Source organism: Mustela erminea, chromosome 14 (genome assembly GCF_009829155.1).
Source record: "Mustela erminea isolate mMusErm1 chromosome 14, mMusErm1.Pri, whole genome shotgun sequence".
NCBI classification, from domain to species: domain Eukaryota; kingdom Metazoa; phylum Chordata; class Mammalia; order Carnivora; family Mustelidae; genus Mustela; species Mustela erminea.
The window spans coordinates 36,006,933-36,026,194 of record NC_045627.1 but is presented as its reverse complement, the minus strand read 5'-3'; the positions used below and the strand labels follow the sequence as shown (position 1 = coordinate 36,026,194).

Sequence of the window (19,262 nt, the reverse complement as noted above, 5' to 3'; positions counted from 1 at the left end):
TTCCAAGGTAGAGTTCACCAATTCAACATACATTTATTAAAAACTATTATATACCAATCACTGGGCCTAATGAGATAAGACCTAGTTCCTTCCCTAACGAACTCGATCTGATAAAGACATACCTGCATACCAGGAAATGAAGCAGAGTTAGGGAAACCCTGGGGCAGAGTGCAGAAGGACTGGAAAAGAGGAGACGCTAACTCACAGGAAAGACTGGTGAAATCTGACAAGGGTTCCTGGAGGAGGTGATGCTTAGCAGAGTTTGTTTAATGCATGGGATAGACAAGCAAAGATTTCTGAATTTCGGATGCCCGTGAAGGTGCCAGGGGGATAGCAGGTCCGCACAGCTGGAGCCAAGCACAGGTGGCTGGAGGAGGGGAGAAGGCCAGGCAGGCCCACGGAGGCCAGACCGCCAAGGCCAGGCTCTCAGGTTAAACCAAAATGTTCATTCATTCAACATCTCTTTACTGAGATGTTTACTGAGATTTACTGAGTGGACTTTTAAGCCAGTGGTCCTTAAAGTTTTTGATCTTAGGACTCCTTTTAACTCTTAAAGCATTTGGAGGACCCTAGAGTTTTTGTTTTTATGGATATCTATTGATTATTGACTACATAAGAAATTAAAACAGACATACTCTAAATATTTATTAACTCATTAGAAATAAAAATAGACTTACATGTTAACACAAATAGCGTACTTTTGATAAAATATCTTCCCCCCCACCAAAAAAAAAAAAAAATGGAGTGAAGACAGTGGCATGAGGTTTACATTTTTTTAAAAAGATTTTTTTTTTTTTAATTTATTTGAGACAGAGAGAGCACATGAGCAGGGGTTGTGGGGAGAGGGAGAGGGAAAAGCAGACCTCCCGCTGAGCAAGGAGCCCAATGCAGGACTCAATCCCAGGACCCTGGGATCATGAACCTGAGCCGAAGGCAGACGCTTAATAACTGAGCCACCAAGACGCCCCTGAACTTTACAGTTTTGCAACAGCGTGTGACTGACAGGAAGACGTCTGCACCCTCCTAGCTGCTCCTTGCTGGGTCTGCAGCCATCATCACCGCCCCATACCCCGAATACCCCCACTGAGCACACCGGGATGACAGTGGGGAAGGCAAGCAACATCTTGGTATCACTATAAAAAGAGGCCTCCAAATGGTTTTGACTTCAGGAACCCCTTGGAAGGATCCCCCTAGGGATGGCTGGAGCACACTCTGAGAGCAGCTAGTTGGGGAACAAGAGGCGGCGGGGGTGGGGGGGAGACACAACTATAGCAGCGAACCAAATATACAAGTCCCAGCTTTGAGGGAGTTCAAATTCTAGCTGGGGAGAGACAAATAAGAAGGACACAGTATGTCACAGTTATAAGTGTTATGAAGGAAATAAACAGGAAAGGAGGCTGGGAAGCCTGGGGGAGGAGACTGTCATTTTAAATGGCTTAGTCAGGGAAAGTGACATTAGAGCAAAAACTTGAAGTAGGGGAGGGCTCCCTAACGTCCACGTGATGTACGGACGAATGTTCAAGCAGCTTCCAAGACCTTGCAATGTGCTCCTGTGCTCATAGAAGAGCATCTGTGGGGTGTAGAAGATGAGGTCAGAGGGCAGAGGCAGGGCAGAACAGGTCAGGTGGAGCCTGGGAAGCCACTGAGAGGACTGGGACTTTTGCTCTGAGTGCACGGAAGGCGGGCAGGTTTACAAAGGAACCTCTGACCGACTCTGATAATAAAAGAGTTACTGGGACTGACTGCTGTGCTGAGAACAGACTGGGGGCGGGTGTTGGAGGCGCAGAGGGAAAGCAGTCAGGAATCTGCAGTCACCCCAATGCCAGGTGGCAGTGGCCTCACCCAGGGTGGGCATGGGGAGGGGGAGAGAGGAGGAAAGACCCGAGCTATATTTTGAAGTAGCAATAAGGAACTAGCTGAAGTAATTTAAGGAGGGAGTCACACGCTCAGATTTGTTTTCAAAATTTAAGGAGGGAGTCATACACTCAGATTTGCTTTCAAAAGATCTTTTGTGGGGCACCTGGGTGGCTCAGTGGGTTAAGTGTCTGCCTTGGCTCAGGTTATAATCTTGGGATCCTGGGATCGAGCCCCCCATCAGGCTGCCTGCTCCATGGCGAGTGTCCCTCTCCCTCTCCCACGGCCCCTTCCCCTGCTCATGCTCTCTCTGTCACTCTCTTTCAAATAAATAAATAAAATCTTAAAAAAAAAAAAAAGTCCTTTCATCAAAGAGAATATTCCCACACTTGTCATCCAGGGTCATCCCACACTTGTCATCCAGGGGAAATGCATGTTGACAATGGAGGGGGCTGGCGGGCTGGCTTGGCAGGGCCAGCAGCGGGGTGGCCGGACATCATCTGCCTCCAAACAAACGTGGCATCCTGGACCTCCTGCCACAGCCCCAGGTGGCGCTTGTACCAGAATCGTGTGGCTGGAGCCCAGGGACAAGGAAACCAAGAAGCGGGTCCAGAGCCCTGGCCTCTGCCAGTCACTGGCCTGGAGCTGTCAAAGGAATCACGGGCAGTGCGGACGGACTAGACCGAGGGATTCCCGAGATGCGTCACCGCCAAAGCCAGTGTGTGAACCTCAAGGGCATCCTGGTTGAGTAAAGGAACCACCCCCAAGGACATCTGGGAAACAACTGCATAGGAACCACATAGGAGATGAGGTTTTAGTTCACGGAGATTTTTTTTTTTTCTCTCAGAGAGACAATGGCAGCGTGTGGGAGAATGCCTTTTTTGGAAAGCTGAGTGCTGGAGTATCTAAGGGTGAGGTCACAGTGCCTGCAGCTTTCCTTCGGCTCAGCTGGCAGAAAAGTGTTGTATTGAGAGAGAGAGAGGGATGAGAGAGAGAGAGAGATGTTATACGAGATGCTAACAATTGGTAACCAAGGCATAGAAGGTGTTCTTTAAGCTCTTCTTTCAACTTTCTGTGGGTTAAAAAAAATTTTTTTTTTTTCCCAAGCTCATTTCCCCTCTCGCAACTTGATTTCGGAACTACTGATTTGAGGATTCTTGGCAACCAGGGTTCTCCGCCTTGCAAGAGAGAAGGGCCTCTCCCGCCCCACGCCAACCCCCCTGGGAGCATCAGAACCAGGGAACTGGAGACTGCTTCCCACATACCCGTGGGCACACTCACTTCCCCAAAACCTGCTCGTACACAGGGCTGTTTGTGGAGCATCCACGACCTAGCAATGCCTGGGCATGTGGGCAGCCAGCCCCGGCTTGTGCAGCTACCTCCAGCGCCTCCCCCAGGGCCTGGCATGGGGCCCAGCCATGTGCGGATGGTGATCCGGGGTGGACACTCGGGGAGTCCCCAGTCTGGCTTCCAGTGGGACGAAAGCTCCTGCGGGCCCCCTCCACCCTGGATCACATCAATATCCAGTCCCAGCCAGCCTTCCCCTATCCAGTTGGTGAATTTCCCTAATAAGCAAGGAGAAGGCAAGGTCCCAGTAGGGCGATTGGTGGATCAGGCAAAGGTGGGCGGGTGACACACAACTGTCCTCCCAGGCCTTCAGAACAGATAACATTCAGGGACTCAGAGGTATTTCCACTCACGTTTCAGATGCACTGGGACCTTTTCTGTCAAAACGAGATTCAGGAACTGTGCAGGGTTGGATCCTGATTTTGGTTTTTTTTTTTTTTTTTTTAAACGCACTGTGAAAAATATTTGGGGGACATTTGGAGAAATTTTAATATGGACTTTGTATTTCCCTAAGCATGAAAATGGTAGTTATAGTCAAAGATGTTCTTTTTTTTTTTCTCTTTCAGAAGATGCATCCTGGGATATTTGGAGTGAACTGCCCTAATGTCTGCACCTTTGGCACGGCCAAATGTTTCGATTCTGCTCGATGGCCATCTTAGATGTCCTTGTTTCTTTCCTTCGTCTTCTCTCTATTCTAATTTTTTACAATAAAAAGTTGAGAAAACCAGCAAGATCCAAGCTCCATTTTTCCCAAGAGGAAGACTGTTTACAGGTCCGAGTTTCCCTTTGGCCTGGGAAGTCTCTGTGGCCACAGCCAGGGGCCTGCTCACCAAAGGCCGGGGGCAGGGAGCTTCCTGCGGCCTGGGATTAATGCCCTCAGCAGATGTCTCGCTCACTGCTAACCGGGGCTAAATATAGGTTATAACAGGAACCTACCAATTATACATCCAAGAAAGCCTACTGGAAACAGGACCCCGAGGCTTCCGGACACGCTCCTCCCTGTGCACGGGAGAGAGGCCTGGGGGATGGCAGAAGGGGATGAATTCCATCCTCTGCTTCCAGAAAATTAGCACGAAAGAACACACACAGCAAACCCACACGATGCCACCTTGGTGCCAAGTGTCAGCTGTGGGAGGAGGTAAAGACCACCGGACCACCACTCGCCGAGGCTGGGCTGGTGTGGACGTGGCCGTGAGCTCACGCTGGCTGGAGGCCCTGCACCACTCAGGAGCTGTGTGACCTTACTTAGATAGGCCACTTCCCTCTCTGAGCATTGGTTGCACTGCCATTAACCAGGAACGCTAACACCTGCCCCATGGTCTCTCAGAGGACCCTGGGAGATGGGGAAACTCCTTTGTAAGGTACTGTAAGGTACTGTAACATGGAGTGAGAATCCCCATTTTTTTCTTTTAAAGTCAACAAAGGCCATGTTAAATGCCTACACGTGACCAGGAGGTGCTATTGCTTAAGTAAAATAATTTATTTTAAAATAAAATATTTTGTTAGTATTTTATATTTATGTATTATATATAATATTTCATATTATGTATTATATATCATATTTCATATGATATATATCATATTTCATATAATATATAATCATATTTATAATATGTAATATATATGTATTATATATGTAATATATATGTAATACATATATATTATGTATTATATATAATATATAATACCTATATATTATATATGTATAATATATGTGTAATATATATTATATATAATACATATATTACATATATGCATTATATATTATATCATATATAATATATAATCATATTTCATATATAATATATCATATGAAATATGATATATATCATATTTCATATTATAAGTTATATAAAATAAAAATTATTTAAAATAGAATTTTAAAATTTCTTAAATTGGCTTTTTTTTAGTAAAATAAACATAATCCTGACCTAACCCATCAATATCTATGAAATCATAGATTTGGGAGAGTAATAATTTTCTTCCACACATATCACACTTCATGCATATCAGTTAAATTATAAAATGTCCCCGCAGGGACCACCTCAAACCTCTTGTGAACCGCCAGGAGTAAGCAGATGGACGGGTCTCTGGCCCAACCCCCTTGCTTGGCAGATGGGAATGTGAGACCCAGATTGAGGCTGTCACTCCCATGAGATCACACAGGATCCTAGCCATTGGATAGCAGCTATGACCCAGGTCTCCAGACTCCCAGGCCAGTGCTCCCTGCACCACAAGCTGTCCTCTCTCATCAGGAACAAGAGTTCTCACGTCCTGGCATGCCCTCTCCTGATGGAAGAATTAAAAGGACACTGATGGACACCAAAGGACAAGGATGCCAGCTCCATTTCTGTCTTCCTGCAGTTCCAGAAAGCCGGATGTCGATCTGGGTCCCGGCACCCTGTGCCACTCCCAGCCTGCTACCTCCTGTCCCACACAGGGCGGCAGTCAGCTCACCTCCATGCAGGAGCCTGGGGCCCTGCCCTGGGAAGCTGATCCCCACACCCAGAGTCTTGCTCCTCTAGCAGAGCTTCGGGGAGAACTGGAGGGCCCCCAAGTGCCTCAGAAACATTAGATGGCTGCCTAAGTAACCAAGCCAATGAGCCAACAACCCCTCCCAAACAGCCCAAGTCTCCAAAAGGGAAACTGACCCCTGAGACAGAAAGGAACCAAGGGAGAGTGACGTTGGGCATTTCCTTTCAAGTTCCCTAACCTCTCTGGGCCTCTCTTTACTTCAGTGTAGTATGGGACAATAATAATGAGGCCTCTTTCTGTGGCTGGCCAAGTAAATGAGAGAATGTCTAGCATACAGAGGGAGGGCTCATTGATTGTTAGCTTTAAAAGGACAAAACAGGAGGATCCAGAAGGCACGAGCAGACTGGACAGAGGGCAGCATGGCAGGCTTCCCAGATGCAGAAAGTTCAGTTCTAAGAGAGGCCAGCCCCAGAGGAGTCCACAGGGGAGAAAGAAGACAGGGACAAACAGGCCCTACCACTGTCACAGGGACTGAGGGTCCCTGAACAACTCCTGTCCTCCTCTTGTTTCTGCTCTGATCATGGGTACCCCCTTCTCGGGGATGGAAAGAGTCAAGTGGCCACTGTCATCTCTACTGGGAGCCCAGAACCCAACTATCTGTCCACTGCTCCCTCAATGTCCCCGCCAGAGCCTCCTGAGAGCTGCTGGCCCACCCCGCCCCCATCACAGAATGTCTGCAGCTTCCCTGAGCTCTCTGCCAGCGCCCAGTGAGTGACAGCCTCTCAGGGGACAGGGCTGGCTCCTCTCTCCCCGCAGCCCAGCACAAGGCCAGGCAAACAGTGATCCTGGGGCAAAGGTTGGGCAGAACCAAGCCGGAGGCTGAGTTCTAAACTGCTACCTCTGTGGCCCTACAGGGACCATCCCTCCCCGCTGCACAGATGGCCATACAGCAGGCCTCTGTCCCCAGGAACAGCGGCAGTCCCATTTACAGGGTGGACCCCCATGCCGCAGACGGAAAGGCTAACCCGGGGGGAAATCACCCAGCGGTACTCATCGTCCCCTCCGAACAATGGGCGTTGTTCCACGGACCACCGAGTTTGAGAACCAGAGGCAGCTGCCGTGGGGTCTGGCGGATTTCCTCCCCCCCCCCCCCCAGGTGCCCTCCGTGGCCCTTGAAGTTTGGCCCAGCTGGAAGTCCAAGTCACAATCTCCCCGTGCCAGGTGACACTCTGGTTCTGAAAGGCTGAGGGAGAACCCCAAAGGTTTTATGCCCCGCTTGGCGTGCAGTTTCGATGAAACTGCTTGTAGAACCAGGAGGTCCTTCCTGAGAGCTAGCTCCCATTCCCCTCCCGTGTTACACTCCTTCCATCCGGCTTTCCTCGTAGGAGACTGACGAGAGCACAGTCGGCGGGGGCGGGGCATAACGGTAGGCCTCGCCCCACGCCTGCTCTGCTCCGCCCCCAAGCCCCATCCGGGTCTCCGCAGCCTTCAGCACCGCCCCGCTCAGTGTGGCCCCGCCTCAGGGAGACAGCCTCGTGGAGCACGGGGGGTTTTGCGTGTGTTCCTTGAAGCTACCTTTAGAGACCCCGAGTTTGCTGAGGCTACCCCGGAACAGCTGGGTGCCTTCCAGCAACAGCCAGTCTGGAGGTCTGAGGCTTCTCGACCTCCAGGGCTCTGGGGGAAATCCTTCCCTGCCTCTGCCGCCTTCTGGTGCCTCATTTGCCTCTGCCTCCATGTGGTCCTTCCCTCTGAGTCTATCCCAAAGCTTCCCCTGCCTTTTCTTATAAGGACACTTCACCTTCTATTTAAGCCACACCTGGGTGATCAGGATGATTTCATCTCAAAGTTAAGAACCTAATTATATCCGCCAAGACCCCCTTTTCCAAATAAGGTCACATTCGCAAACATGAACATATCTTTTTTTTTTCTTTTTTTTTTTTTTTTTTGGTGGAAGGGTGGGCTGGGTGGGGTGAGGGTCCATCAGTCCGCTGCAGAGCCTAGTGGCCAGAGTCAGAAATCGAATTCCCATTCTTCCACTAACTTGTCACTTGTTCATCACCACGACCCCACACAAACACATCTCACCTATCTGGAACTGTTTTCCCATCTGGGAAATGGGGATAGGCAACTACTAGCCATGTCTCTCCTACAGGGGTCAGAACTGCAGATCAACGAGATCACAACCAGCATTTCAAACACCATGCCCATGCATCAGCAGTTCTCAAACTGAAGACATAATTTAGGGGGTTGGGAATCATCATAGCTCAACTCCCAAGTGTGAATCCCTGCCTCACAAAAATACCCTTCCGGTTGAATATAAACTTTTTAAGTTACAAGGTTAATACAGAGAAGTGTTACCTTTAGAACAGGTGACAGAATGTTGTAAAGATAACCAAAAGGAAAACAAAATTCTAGAACTTAGGGACCACCCCCACTCCCCAGATACATTCCAGTCCCCTGGAGAAGCCCAGCCTCCTGAGCGATCTCCCACATTCCCCAAGCTGGCAGGATCCCCGGCCCTTCTCACCTAGGCTGTGCCTGTAGACTCCCCCGTACCCCTACCCCGACCCCAGCTAGCCCTTCTCTCTGGTCCTGGGACCAGCACCAGCAGCAAGCCTCTTCCAAACGGTGCACTAACTCCCAGCGCACAGACACTGTCCAGATTGTCCAGGAGGCTGGGGAAGTTTCAGCACATCACTCAGGATTCACACAGAGAGAAAGGAGGCTTGGAAACCGGCCAGTCTGGTCAGGGTTCCCTCACAGGCACCCCACCAGAGCTGTGGCTTCCACTCCAAGCTGCACGTTAGAATCATCTGGAGATGTTTAAAAAGTAGAGGTGCCAGGGCGCCTGGGTGGCACAGTAGGTTAAGCCTCTCCCTTCGGCTCAGGTCATGATCTCAGGGTCCTGGGATTGAGCCACGCATCTGGCTCTCTGCTCAGCAAGGAGCCTGCTTCCTCCTCTCTCTCTGCCTGCCTCTCTGCCTACTTGTGATTTCTCTCTCTGTCAAATAAATATATAAAATCTTTAAAAAAAAAAAAAAAAGTGGAGGTGCCTAGGTCCCACCCCATACTCACTGTGTCAACTCTGAAGATGGGGCCTGGCAGGTACGTGCAAAATCCTCCAGGGCCAGAAGCCTCAAGCCAAGTCGAGGCCCACTGATCTAGAAGGTCCTTTCGACCTCAGGAAGTGACCCAGACTCACAATTTGGCACCAGCCCAGGAAGCCAGCATCCCACTCCACTCCAGCTAGGGGACTTGGCCCCAGACTGTAATGGGGTAGCCCTGGGGGTTGGCCTCTGCCTTCAGCCAAGCACGCAGAGCCCATCACGGCACCCAGAATGCTGTGGGTACACAGGAATGGATGTCTGGCCCAAAGCTCCACCACGGTCCCACCACACCGCCCCCAGCACAGCCCATCCTCTGGTAAGGGACCAGAGACAGCAGAGAAAGCCTCTGTGACTGGTCCAAGGCCACACACAGTATCCTGGGAGGCTCTCCCAGCAGGAAGGAGGGGGCTCTGAGCCCCTCAGTCTTGACCAGCCCAAAGCTCTTTCCCTTCTTCCCTCCATGCAAATGTTTACTTCCCTGCGGGCCAAGATGCAAATGCCTCCCTGGGTGAGAAAGCCGCCTTGGGAAAAAGTTAAATACAACACTGCAGGCACTTGCCACAGTGAATAGTTCTGGTCTGGAGGATGGATGCAAAGGTGGGGTCGTGCCTGTCACTTCCCTGGTGAGGGCTTCAGTCTCCTCAGCTGTAAAACACAACTAGTGCTCCTGTCTGGCTGGCTCCCATGGTTGTTCTGAGGATCCAAAAAGGTGAAAACGAAGTGTCGGTGAGGCAGGCAGCAGACGGCATCCGTCCCGTGCCCTCCAGCACCCCCTGACCAGCACCCCTGGAGCACAGGGCTCCTACCCACTGATGCCAGCACCCAGCGCCCACACTGAATGCTTACTGCAAAGACACTCCACGAGGAGCCCCGCAGGCATGACCCCGTCTGCCTGGCCCCCGGGGGATGTACAAAGTTCTCCCCTTCCCGCCGATGAGGGAACCGAGGCCCAGAGAGTGGTGGCTGATCTGTCCATGGTCAGGCAGCCCATCACTCTCATTCCTCACCCATCACCCGAGTGATGGTCTCCTAATCTGCTACCAGAGGAGCTGGGTCTCCATGGCCTTCCAGGCCCAGCCTCCCCCGGGGTAGGTCTGACCTCCGTGTCCAGGCCCAGCCATCTCCCTCTGCTGTGACTGCCCTCCCTCTCCTGAGGCTCGTCTGTCCTCCTCTCTGTGCTCCTCATTGTCCTCCAAGCCCCCTTTCTTCCTCCTCCAAGTCCTCCGATGCTCTATATAACCCAGGCTGCCCAGGGGGACAGGAAACGAACATGCCTTCTGGCTGCTGCTGCCCACTTCAGCTCCATCCTCCGCCTGGACTGACCCTCTGGGTGGGGAAGATGACAACTTCGTCGTCTCCATTTCCCCTCCCGGCCCAGGCCTAGCCTGGAGCTGGACAAATGCCCCATGTTGACTACCAAGGGTGGTGGAGGGCACCTGGCGCAACCCCTTCCTTTCAGCAGGGAGGAAAGCCACCAGACCCCACGCGCGGCAGCTGCCTCTGGTTCTCAGACTTGGTGGCCAGTGAAACAATGCCTATCGTTCAGAGAGGGCGATGAGCACCACTCCGGGATTCCCGCCCCCACCCATTAGCCTTTCCATCTGGGGGATGGGGGTCCACCCTGTAAATGGGACTGCCACCGTTCCCTGGGAACAGAGGTCTGCTGTGTGGCTGTCTGTGCAGCCGGGAGGGATGGCCCCTGTAGCGCCACAGAGAACTCAGGCAGCAGCTTGGAACTCAGCCTCCGGCTTGGTTCTGCCCAACCTTTGCCCTAGGATCTGATTACCTGGCCTTGGGCTGGGCTGGGCTGGGCTGGGGCATAGAGAGAGGAGACAGCCCTGTCCCCTGAGAGATTGTCACTCACTGGGCGCTGGCAGAGAGCTCAGGGAAGCTACAGACATTCTGTGATGGGGGCGGGGCGGGTCAGCAGCTCCCAGGAGGCTCTAGCGGGGATACTGAGGCAACAGTGGCCAGACAGTGAGGTCTGGGCTCCCCGTAGGGATGGCAGTGGCCACTTGACTCTTTCCATCCCCGAGAAGGGGGGACCCATGATCAGAGCAGAAACAAGAGGAGGACAGGAGTTGTGGAGGGACAACTTTATTAAATCCTAGCTAGGTACAGTGGGTGATGTAGGCCTTGACCCTGAGTTCTGCCTGCCACCTGTCTGCCATTCCCTGCCATGGGGACATACTGCTCCGGGGCTCCTGGAAGTACTTCTCCCGGCCCCATTGCCCCAGGTGCTGGGACCAGCACTCAGCCTTGTGGGACACTTCTGGGATGGCCTCTGTCTGGATGTGCATGCCCATGACGTGATAATTTCTGCACGGCTAAAGCCCAGGAACTGAGGGGTGGGAAGGACCCACCCCCGAGAAAGGCCAGATGTGCGCCCACTGGGTCAGACTTAGCCCAAGGCTAAGTCACAGACATCTGCTCTAGGCAGACAGAGCATTCCCAGCAGAAAGTAGCCTCCTCTAATAAGACAGACTCCAGAAGGTCTCCCATCTTAAGCCCCAGCAAGCCCCCACCCCCGTGAGCTCTGCAAGACCCCCCGACAGGGACGCAAGGCCCTACAGGGTGCCTTTGCATCTCTCCTCTTGCAGAAGCTTCCCCAAGGCCTCTAGTGTGTCCAGAGATGAGAAGTATGGAAGGCTCAGAGAGGTGGTCCTTTACCCAGGGTCACACAGCAGAAGCAGCCCTTGGTCTATGTCTCTAAGGTCCTGACAAGGAAACTTCCAGTTTCAGAAACCCAGACCCAGACTCCTCATATGGCCAGGCCCTGCCACCCTCTCCACCCACAACCTGGCCCTTCTTAGGCTTCCACATCTGCTTCAACCATGCTGGCCTACCCCTGGGCCTTTGTACTAACTACTCCCTGTATCTGAGATGCTCTCTACAGGCCTTTTTTATGACTGGCTCCCTCTCATTCCATGGACCTCCGCTGAAATATCAGCTTCTCATAAACTCCTTCCTTGACCACACCATGAAAGAAGGAAGATTCATCTCCTCCCCTTGCTCCCTAATTTCGCCTTTAGCACCGACCATAAGTTACATTTCCTTACTGGTGTGTCTGTCTTCTAAGGTCCAGACTAAATCTGTCTTGTTCATAGCTCTTTCCCAGGAAACATCACAGCACCTGGCCTACACACTAGGCATCAAATAACTATTTGTGGACTGAATGAACAAAGAACCACCTCCACCTCGGAGGGCACAGCAGGTCAGGGCTGGACTCCCCGCCTTCCATTAAGATGCCATTCAAACCTTCTCACAACCACAGGTTCTCTCTGGGCAAGAGATTAATCTCAATCTCATGTGTTCTGGACTGACCCAGAAGACCTCCTTCCCCCTGTACGTGGAGCCAGCAGGTACAGAAATGTCATTATCAGTCTCTTATCTGGTTTACTCTGAGCCCCAGCCCAGGCTGGCACTGTGAGTCACCAGAGAGGTGAGGCACCAGCCTGGGTAAGAAGGACAGGTTGTTACTCCTGCGTCCTGGGAACAAACAGCCAAAGACAGGGAGGTCCCAATCCCTTCTTACAATTTCAAACAACGCCTCTCTTGCAGGAAGAGAAGGGCCCAGGCTCAGAACCCTAATCTAAGGGCAAAGAAACTTGCTTGAGACCTTAGTCTGCTCGTTTGTGAAATGAATGCACTGGAAGGTTCTCCAAGCACCTTTCAAGTCTGCCTTCTCGAGTCTCTGGATTTGGAAGGCCCCTCCGGTAGGCTGGGAGAAGGCACCCTAGTCCCAGTGCTTCCAGATCCTCTCTGACAGCCCGTTAGGCCTGGTGGCTGCTTCTCCAGGAGGAAGTCACTTTTTGCTTGAATTTCCCGGTTTTCTCTTTGCAATGCTTGCCTAGAACAAGAGGAAAATGGACCTGCCTGAGGATTCAAGCACAATAATAATTTTTTAAATGCAGGAAATAAAGTATGTGCCTATAGGGATGAGGAGATGTCCCAGATGTGTGTTTATCAGCGTGTAACAGGGGTGCTCGCTCAGGGCCAGAACAAAGGTGACATCCACTGTCTTCGATGTACTCACCTGAATTACCCAGAGGTTTTTTTTTAACTAAGCACACATATTATTTTCACAAAGACAATAAGGCTCTTTTTGAAAGTTAGAAATTCCTGCTAGAAACTGAATCTACTTTTTTTTTTTTTTTTTTTTTTTTTTTGGTCTGGCTTCTTCCAGTGCTTAGCCAAGAGGCCAGGGGCGGGGCTCCTTCCAGAAATGTTATCCTCCACCCACACCTTGGGCCCTCACAGCAGGGAGAAGGCCATGGGGGCAGGGGGAAGGCTGCTGAAGGCTACTGAGACCCAAGCCGGTCAAGCTGCGTGGGTCCTGCTCTTGGTCCGTCCCAAACTTGCTATGGAGTCTAGAGCAACTCCCTTCCTCTTTCCAGGCCTGTTTTCCTCCGGGAAAATGAGAAGATCTCTCGAGAGGGAACTTTAAGGACCCTTCAAATTTTCAGTCTATGGGTCTTGAGTTCTTAAAAAAACAGAGAAGGGTGGGAAAAGATTGGCTAATCCTTAAGTAGCTGACGTAGTGTTTATGCTACTGGGCCAGGCACTGCTGTGAGTTCTTTCTGCATATTCCTCCATTTCGGGGTCTCAGCGACTCTCCAGATCACCCACTTTACAGATGAGGCAATGGAGGCGCATGGAAGCTAGCGGCTGAGTCACTCAGCGGATAAAATACCAGAGCTGGGATTTGAACCCAGGCAGCCTATCACAGGGTCCACACTCTTAAGCATTAAATTACAGGAAAACATAAAGCACAGGGCATGCTCTAATAACGGGGTCCATCCTTGGAGAAGGCAAGGAAGAGATAACACCGCCTCTGGTACTTATGACCTCCCCCACCTACCCATGCCCACTTCCTTTCCACTCACCTACCCCGCCCCAAGTCCTTTTCTTCCTGATTAGTCAACATCCCCCAGCCCTGACACTCTTTTGTACTCGACTAGAAATCCTACCCCACTGTCAAGGCAACAGGCTGATGCTTTCTAGAAGGCCAGTGCCTCCTGTGATCAGCCCTGGGGGCTCTGCAAATTCAAGGCCTCAGCAAAGCCACCCATGGTTGGCCATACACCCAGCTCATGCCCTCATCCCAGGGCCCCCACCTCAGATCCTTGCTCACGAGATACAGGCTGGAACTTGACCACCCCAGTGCAGCAAGCCTTCCCCAACTTCACCCCGTGGCCGGCCCCAAGAGCAGCACTTGGAAGAGGATATGAACGAGCTACGCCCCTGACCTCCAGGAGCTCAAAGTCCAGCAAGGAAAAACAGTCATGTAAACGGATCTCTAGGATACCCTGTGGTCAGTGCTAAAATTAGAGGTGTGTCCCCAGTGGGCTGAGGGCACATGTGTCAGAATGATTCACGCTCCATGCGGGGAAGAGGAGGCTGTGGTGCCGCTGGGTGAGCTCATTCCTTGTAGACTTACCAGAAGGAGCTCGGAACTGGGGCTGAGGAGGGCCTGAGGAGGGCCTGAGGAGATACTCTGAAAACGAGAGGAACCCCAGATGTGGGACAGGAGATCATGTGAGGGGCTCAAGGTCATGGTTATACTGGCTCATAGACTGAGAAGTTGCCATTGCTCACGCCCCTTCCCATCCTCCCCACTGCAGCCAGGAGCACATCTGTTTGGTGCGCGTCTGTCTCCCAGCCTCGCAAAGATTTGCCAGCCTGCCTTTTGAACACAGAACTCAGGTCCACAGCCTGCATCACCCACGGGATCCAGCCAGGATTTGAGAACGTTTTGTTTTCCCTGCGCAATTTACTGTTACAGTTACACGCTTGTGTCAGTGCTGTATGTCAGTTTCCCGTTGGCAGGGGTGATAGAAATCCTTTTCAAAAATAACCTGGGTGGCTCAGTGGGTTGGGCCTCTGCCTTCGGCTCGGGTCATGATCCCGGGGTCCTGGGATCAAGCCCCGCATCGGGCTCTCTGCTCTGCGGGGAGCCTGCTTCCTCCTCTCCCTCTGCTTGCCTCTCAGCCTACTTGTGATCTCTGTCAGATAAATAAAAAAAAAAATCTTTAAAAAAAAATTAAAAAAATAAAAAATTAAAAAAATAAATAAATAAATAAAAATAATTTAAGATTAAAAAGTGAGTCAGTTTAAAGTAATGGAGCAAATAAAACTATAATTTGTATAAACTCTATGTAGGGCAATTTTTTAAAAAAATCAAAATTTTCAATGCACCTACAAACCCAGGCAAAGCAATACTATGCTAGTAGACATTCTGACTGTGATCACTGCCGGTGGGGGGGGGGGTGACCGGAAGTGGGCACAAGGGGTAGGGGCTTCTGGCTTCTGCTCCATTCTAGTAGTTGATCTGGGGGCTGATTATACACGTCTGTTCACTTTGTAAAAATCCGTCAGGCTGCATACGCTTATGACAAGTGCATTTCTGTGTGTATATTGTACATTCGTGTATCCTTTAAACCCACTAGTTCTCCTTCAAGAAAATACCCTGCAGATATACACACACATGTGCAAAATAACACATTCAAACCTCTTTTGCTGCACTGCTGTTTGAAGTCACCAGAGATTGGAAACAACCTGAGTTCCCTGGCGGGGGACTGATTGAATGACTTCAGGCACCAACAGTGAGCTCTGTGTAGCCATTGGACAGAAGGAGGCGGCCACTGCCAGAGCTCTGAAATTCACATGGACTTAAACGTAAGTCAAAAGGTAAGGGCAGAGCTGTGTATCTTGTGCTCCTCTCTAACGGGAGGGGGAGTTTATATAATGCGTGCACGTGTCTGCGCCTAGGGCACCCTACGGCTAGGAGGCTATCTTGGAAATAAATGATAAGAAACTGAACAGAGATGTTGCCTCTGGGCAGGGCAGGCCAAGGGAGAGGAGCAGGCGGGTCTTGTCACTGATGTTGACTCTTTGGGACTTTAAAATCCTTGCATTTCCTATTTGATAAGACTGAAAGCAGGAAGTCTTACAGAAGGTATGAAGGTATGCTAAAACTTAGAACCCCGTCCAAACCTGAGTCTGAGATGAAGGTGTTAGTACTTTGGGCTTATAAAGCAAGTAACCCTCAGCCCCATTCCTCACCCCAAGGGATGGTACCAGAGAAAATGGGCCTTCCAATAAGGGGTTTCCAATCAGGAGGAAGGCCAGTCTAGGAAACCATTACTTCCTCACATTGGGCCTCTACCCTGCAGTGAAAATCTGGCCCCTAGAGCTGCCCTCGCAGGGTTGGCAGGTGGCTGAGTTCTTGGCATGGGTAGGGAGGTTTTAAGCAGAAATATTTCCAGGGATGGGAAGTCCAGGATTTGGTAAGGCAAGCTCAGTTGGCTGGAGAGGAAAGATTCCAAGTTCTGAGTCCCACCCGGCCCCAAGAGAAGCAAAGCAAGGGCTAGTGAGTTGTCCCCTCCAAGCCATGGGGGACAGTGACAGAACAAGATCTTGACAATCAAGTTCAACTGTAACTGTAGGACTCCCTTTTGTACAGCACTAGTCTCATCCACATGTCACTATCTTCCCGTATCACTAACACTAAAAACAGTCCGGTGAGGTGTGGGGCAGGGTACCAGTTACCCATTCTATAGATGGGAAAATGGAGATGCAAGGGGATTAAGAGATCGGTCACGGAGTACACATGGAGAGAAGGGGTGAAGCCAGAAACACAGCCCCTGCCTTCTAACTCCCGGTTTTCCCTTATCTTCAAGGGGCAGGCAAAGAATCCCAGAATCAGAACCAAGGGGCCTGGGAGACCATCAGGCGCCCAGTTGATAATCCTGATTACAAACTAGAATCACCTGGGGAGCTTAGCATACTTCTCTAGACTGGCAAGTCACTTAACAGCCCTGAGGTCCCAAACAAGGAAGTGACTTGCCTAAAATCTCCCAGTGAGTCAAAAACAGAACAAGACTAGAATCTGGATCCCTTGCGCACCAGGCAAGGCTGTATCCATAGAGGGGTCAAACGGAAAGCGAAAGCTGTTATCAGACAGATCTAGCTATTCCTGCTAACAGAATAGATCCAGCGATGGTCTAAAGAGAATACAGTGTGCATATGTCTCGGGAGGAATGAGAGCCAGAGATCTCCCCTCCAGACCCCGGACAAGCCTGCCCTGTGGCTCGTGGGGGCAGGAGACGATTCTAGAGTGGCAAGTCTGGAGCTGACCCATAGAAATATGTTCTCATTTCTAGGTGCAGGTCCAGCCTAGTCTGAAATCTTCAGAAAGGAATCACTGTCCCGCGACAGCTTACCAGGAGGGCTCAGCTTTCCAGTCAATAATAATAATAATAATAACAATAATAACAACAATAATGGCTCACACTTAAGCTCCTCACTGGTCCCGCCCGGTGCTGAGCACTGTACTTGGCCTACTTCATTCAATCTCCACACCCATCCTTAAAGTTGAATATAATTACTGTTTCTATTTGCAAATGAAGAAACTATGGCCTAGAGAGTTTAAATAACTTCCTCAAGATCACTCAGCTAGAAAGTGGTAGCGGCAGGATTCGAAGCCTAGTTCATGGCCAACCACCAGCACCCTGCCGCCCAGCAATACACAAGAAGAGGTAAAGCTCAGCGGCTGCGGAAGTTACCGGATATCCAGGAGCTGCTGGAGACCTCCCCATACATGACCTGGTGGAACCCTCCCAGCTACTCCGCGAACAAGGTACGCCCATCCTCCTTCCACCGTGGACGAAACCGAGGCATGGTAGGGAAGCATCTCGCTCCGGGACGTCTGCAAGTAGCTAGTGGGAGTCCAGGTTTCCCCGCCCAATCCGGACCACAAAGCCAGACCACTTCTTCCCCACAAGCTGACGCGGAGGCAAACTCCATAACACCCGTAACACCCGGCGGGGCGGGTGGGCAGGCGGGCGCGCTCCACACGGTAACCACGGCCTAGCGCACCAGCCAATACGCACCAGACGCGGAAAACCAACGCTCTGGGCAGGTGCACACAGGTGAGCAACGGAGCGCTCGTGTGTGGTTGTCAGCGCGTAGTCAACGCTCCGGACCCATCTGCTGCTGAAATTCAGGCTGAGCCTGGGCGCCAGAATTTCCTGCTTCCCAGGGAGAGTGGGACGAGGAACCAGGCGTGCACTCCCCACGCCCTCCTTGGAGCAGCCAAGTCTAGACCCTACCCGGGTACGGCGTGGGGGCGGTCCAGGGAGTGTCGGCACCACACACCCCCATCTCAGGGTCTCCCTCGGTCACTCACCCAGAACACCGTGGAGTAGACGACCAGCGAGAACTTGAGCCAGAGGTAGGAGAGGCGCGCGCAGTAGCGCACCTGCTCGGAGTCCCCGCGGGGCATCCTGGGCACTCTCCGCGGGGCTCCGGGGCTCCCGGGCTAGGTCCCTCGCCTACAACAGCCCCACCTGCGGCTGCCAGCCCGGCCGCGCGCCCCGCCACCCGCGCGCGCTCCGGGACTGACATGGGCTGGCGGCAATCACAGCCCTGGCCCGGACCAGTCCGCCCAGCGGCCAATGGACGCGAGGCCGCGGCCCAGCCTCTGGAAGAGGGCGGGCAGGGGGCGGAGCCGTGGTCCGGGACCCGCTGTAGGCGTAGGGAGGGGAGGGGGCGAGGGTTATGCAAACGAAGTCCTTTGCGGCTGTGGAGACGCCTGTGCTTCCCGCGCGGAGCGGGGCGTGGGATAGTATGCACTAAGGCGCGCGGGGGAGAAAGCCGGTCCACCTAATCGGGGGTACGTAGAAATGCGTGCTTTCCATTGTTGGCAAGAGGGAAGACTGTGGGAAGGGGTCAGGAATTAACAACCGCTAAGGGGCTAAAAAGTGTGCAAATGTATGTGCGAGCCGGGAACGGAATAAAGGTGGAGCTGCTCAGCCTGAGGGGGTGGAGGACCCACTTTCGTTAGGAAGGTGTGACAAACCAGGATGGGGCTAAGGGGTCCCCTTGGAGCTGGGGCCGCGAGTTTCCCCAACTAACCTTTTTCCAAGTTTCCGGGAACCCCCTTCTCTGAGGCCGGTGGAGATCCCAACCCTGCCCACCCACCCCCCAGGGCCTCCTCCTCTGGGAAGCCCTCCGACCACACATCCTCAGGCCAGGTCGGTGGCCCTGGCCCTTGTTGCACACTCTCAGCCCAGGTCTGACCCAGCCTCTCCTCTCCGAGCGTTTCCTCTGCCTGGGGTCAGAGGCTGTCTTCCACTGGCCCAACTTGACTCAGCCGCTGTTTCAGGCTGAGCTCATCCTGGGGCTTGGGAGTCCGGCAATCGTTTGCGGCATTCAGTTATTAAATGTGTGGCCCATGGGGCGCCTGGGTGGCTCAGTGGGTTAAAGCCTCTGCCTTGTGGCTCAGGTCATGATCTCAGGGTCCTGGGATCGAGCCCCATATCGGGCTCTCTACTCAGCAGGGAGCCTACCTCCGGCTCCTCTCTCTCTGCCTGCCTCTCTGCCTACTTGTGATCTCTCTCTCTGTGTCAAATAAATAAATGAAATCCTTAAGAAAGTAAATAAATAAATAAATGTGTGGCCTAGAGGTCGAGATCA

General features: G+C 52.0%; 1 protein-coding gene across 1 annotated transcript in view; it reads right to left on the bottom strand.

Annotated features, from left to right (window-relative positions):
• Positions 1-18,253, bottom strand: part of TSPAN15 (tetraspanin 15) — a 49,176-nt gene extending 30,923 nt beyond the window's left edge. Inside the window, exon 1 of the mRNA XM_032312264.1 lies at positions 17,974-18,253. Coding sequence (XP_032168155.1) covers positions 17,974-18,069 — 96 coding nt within the window. The 5' untranslated portion in view covers positions 18,070-18,253. The remainder of the gene's footprint in view (positions 1-17,973) is intronic.
• Positions 18,254-19,262: the final 1,009 nt, after the last annotated feature.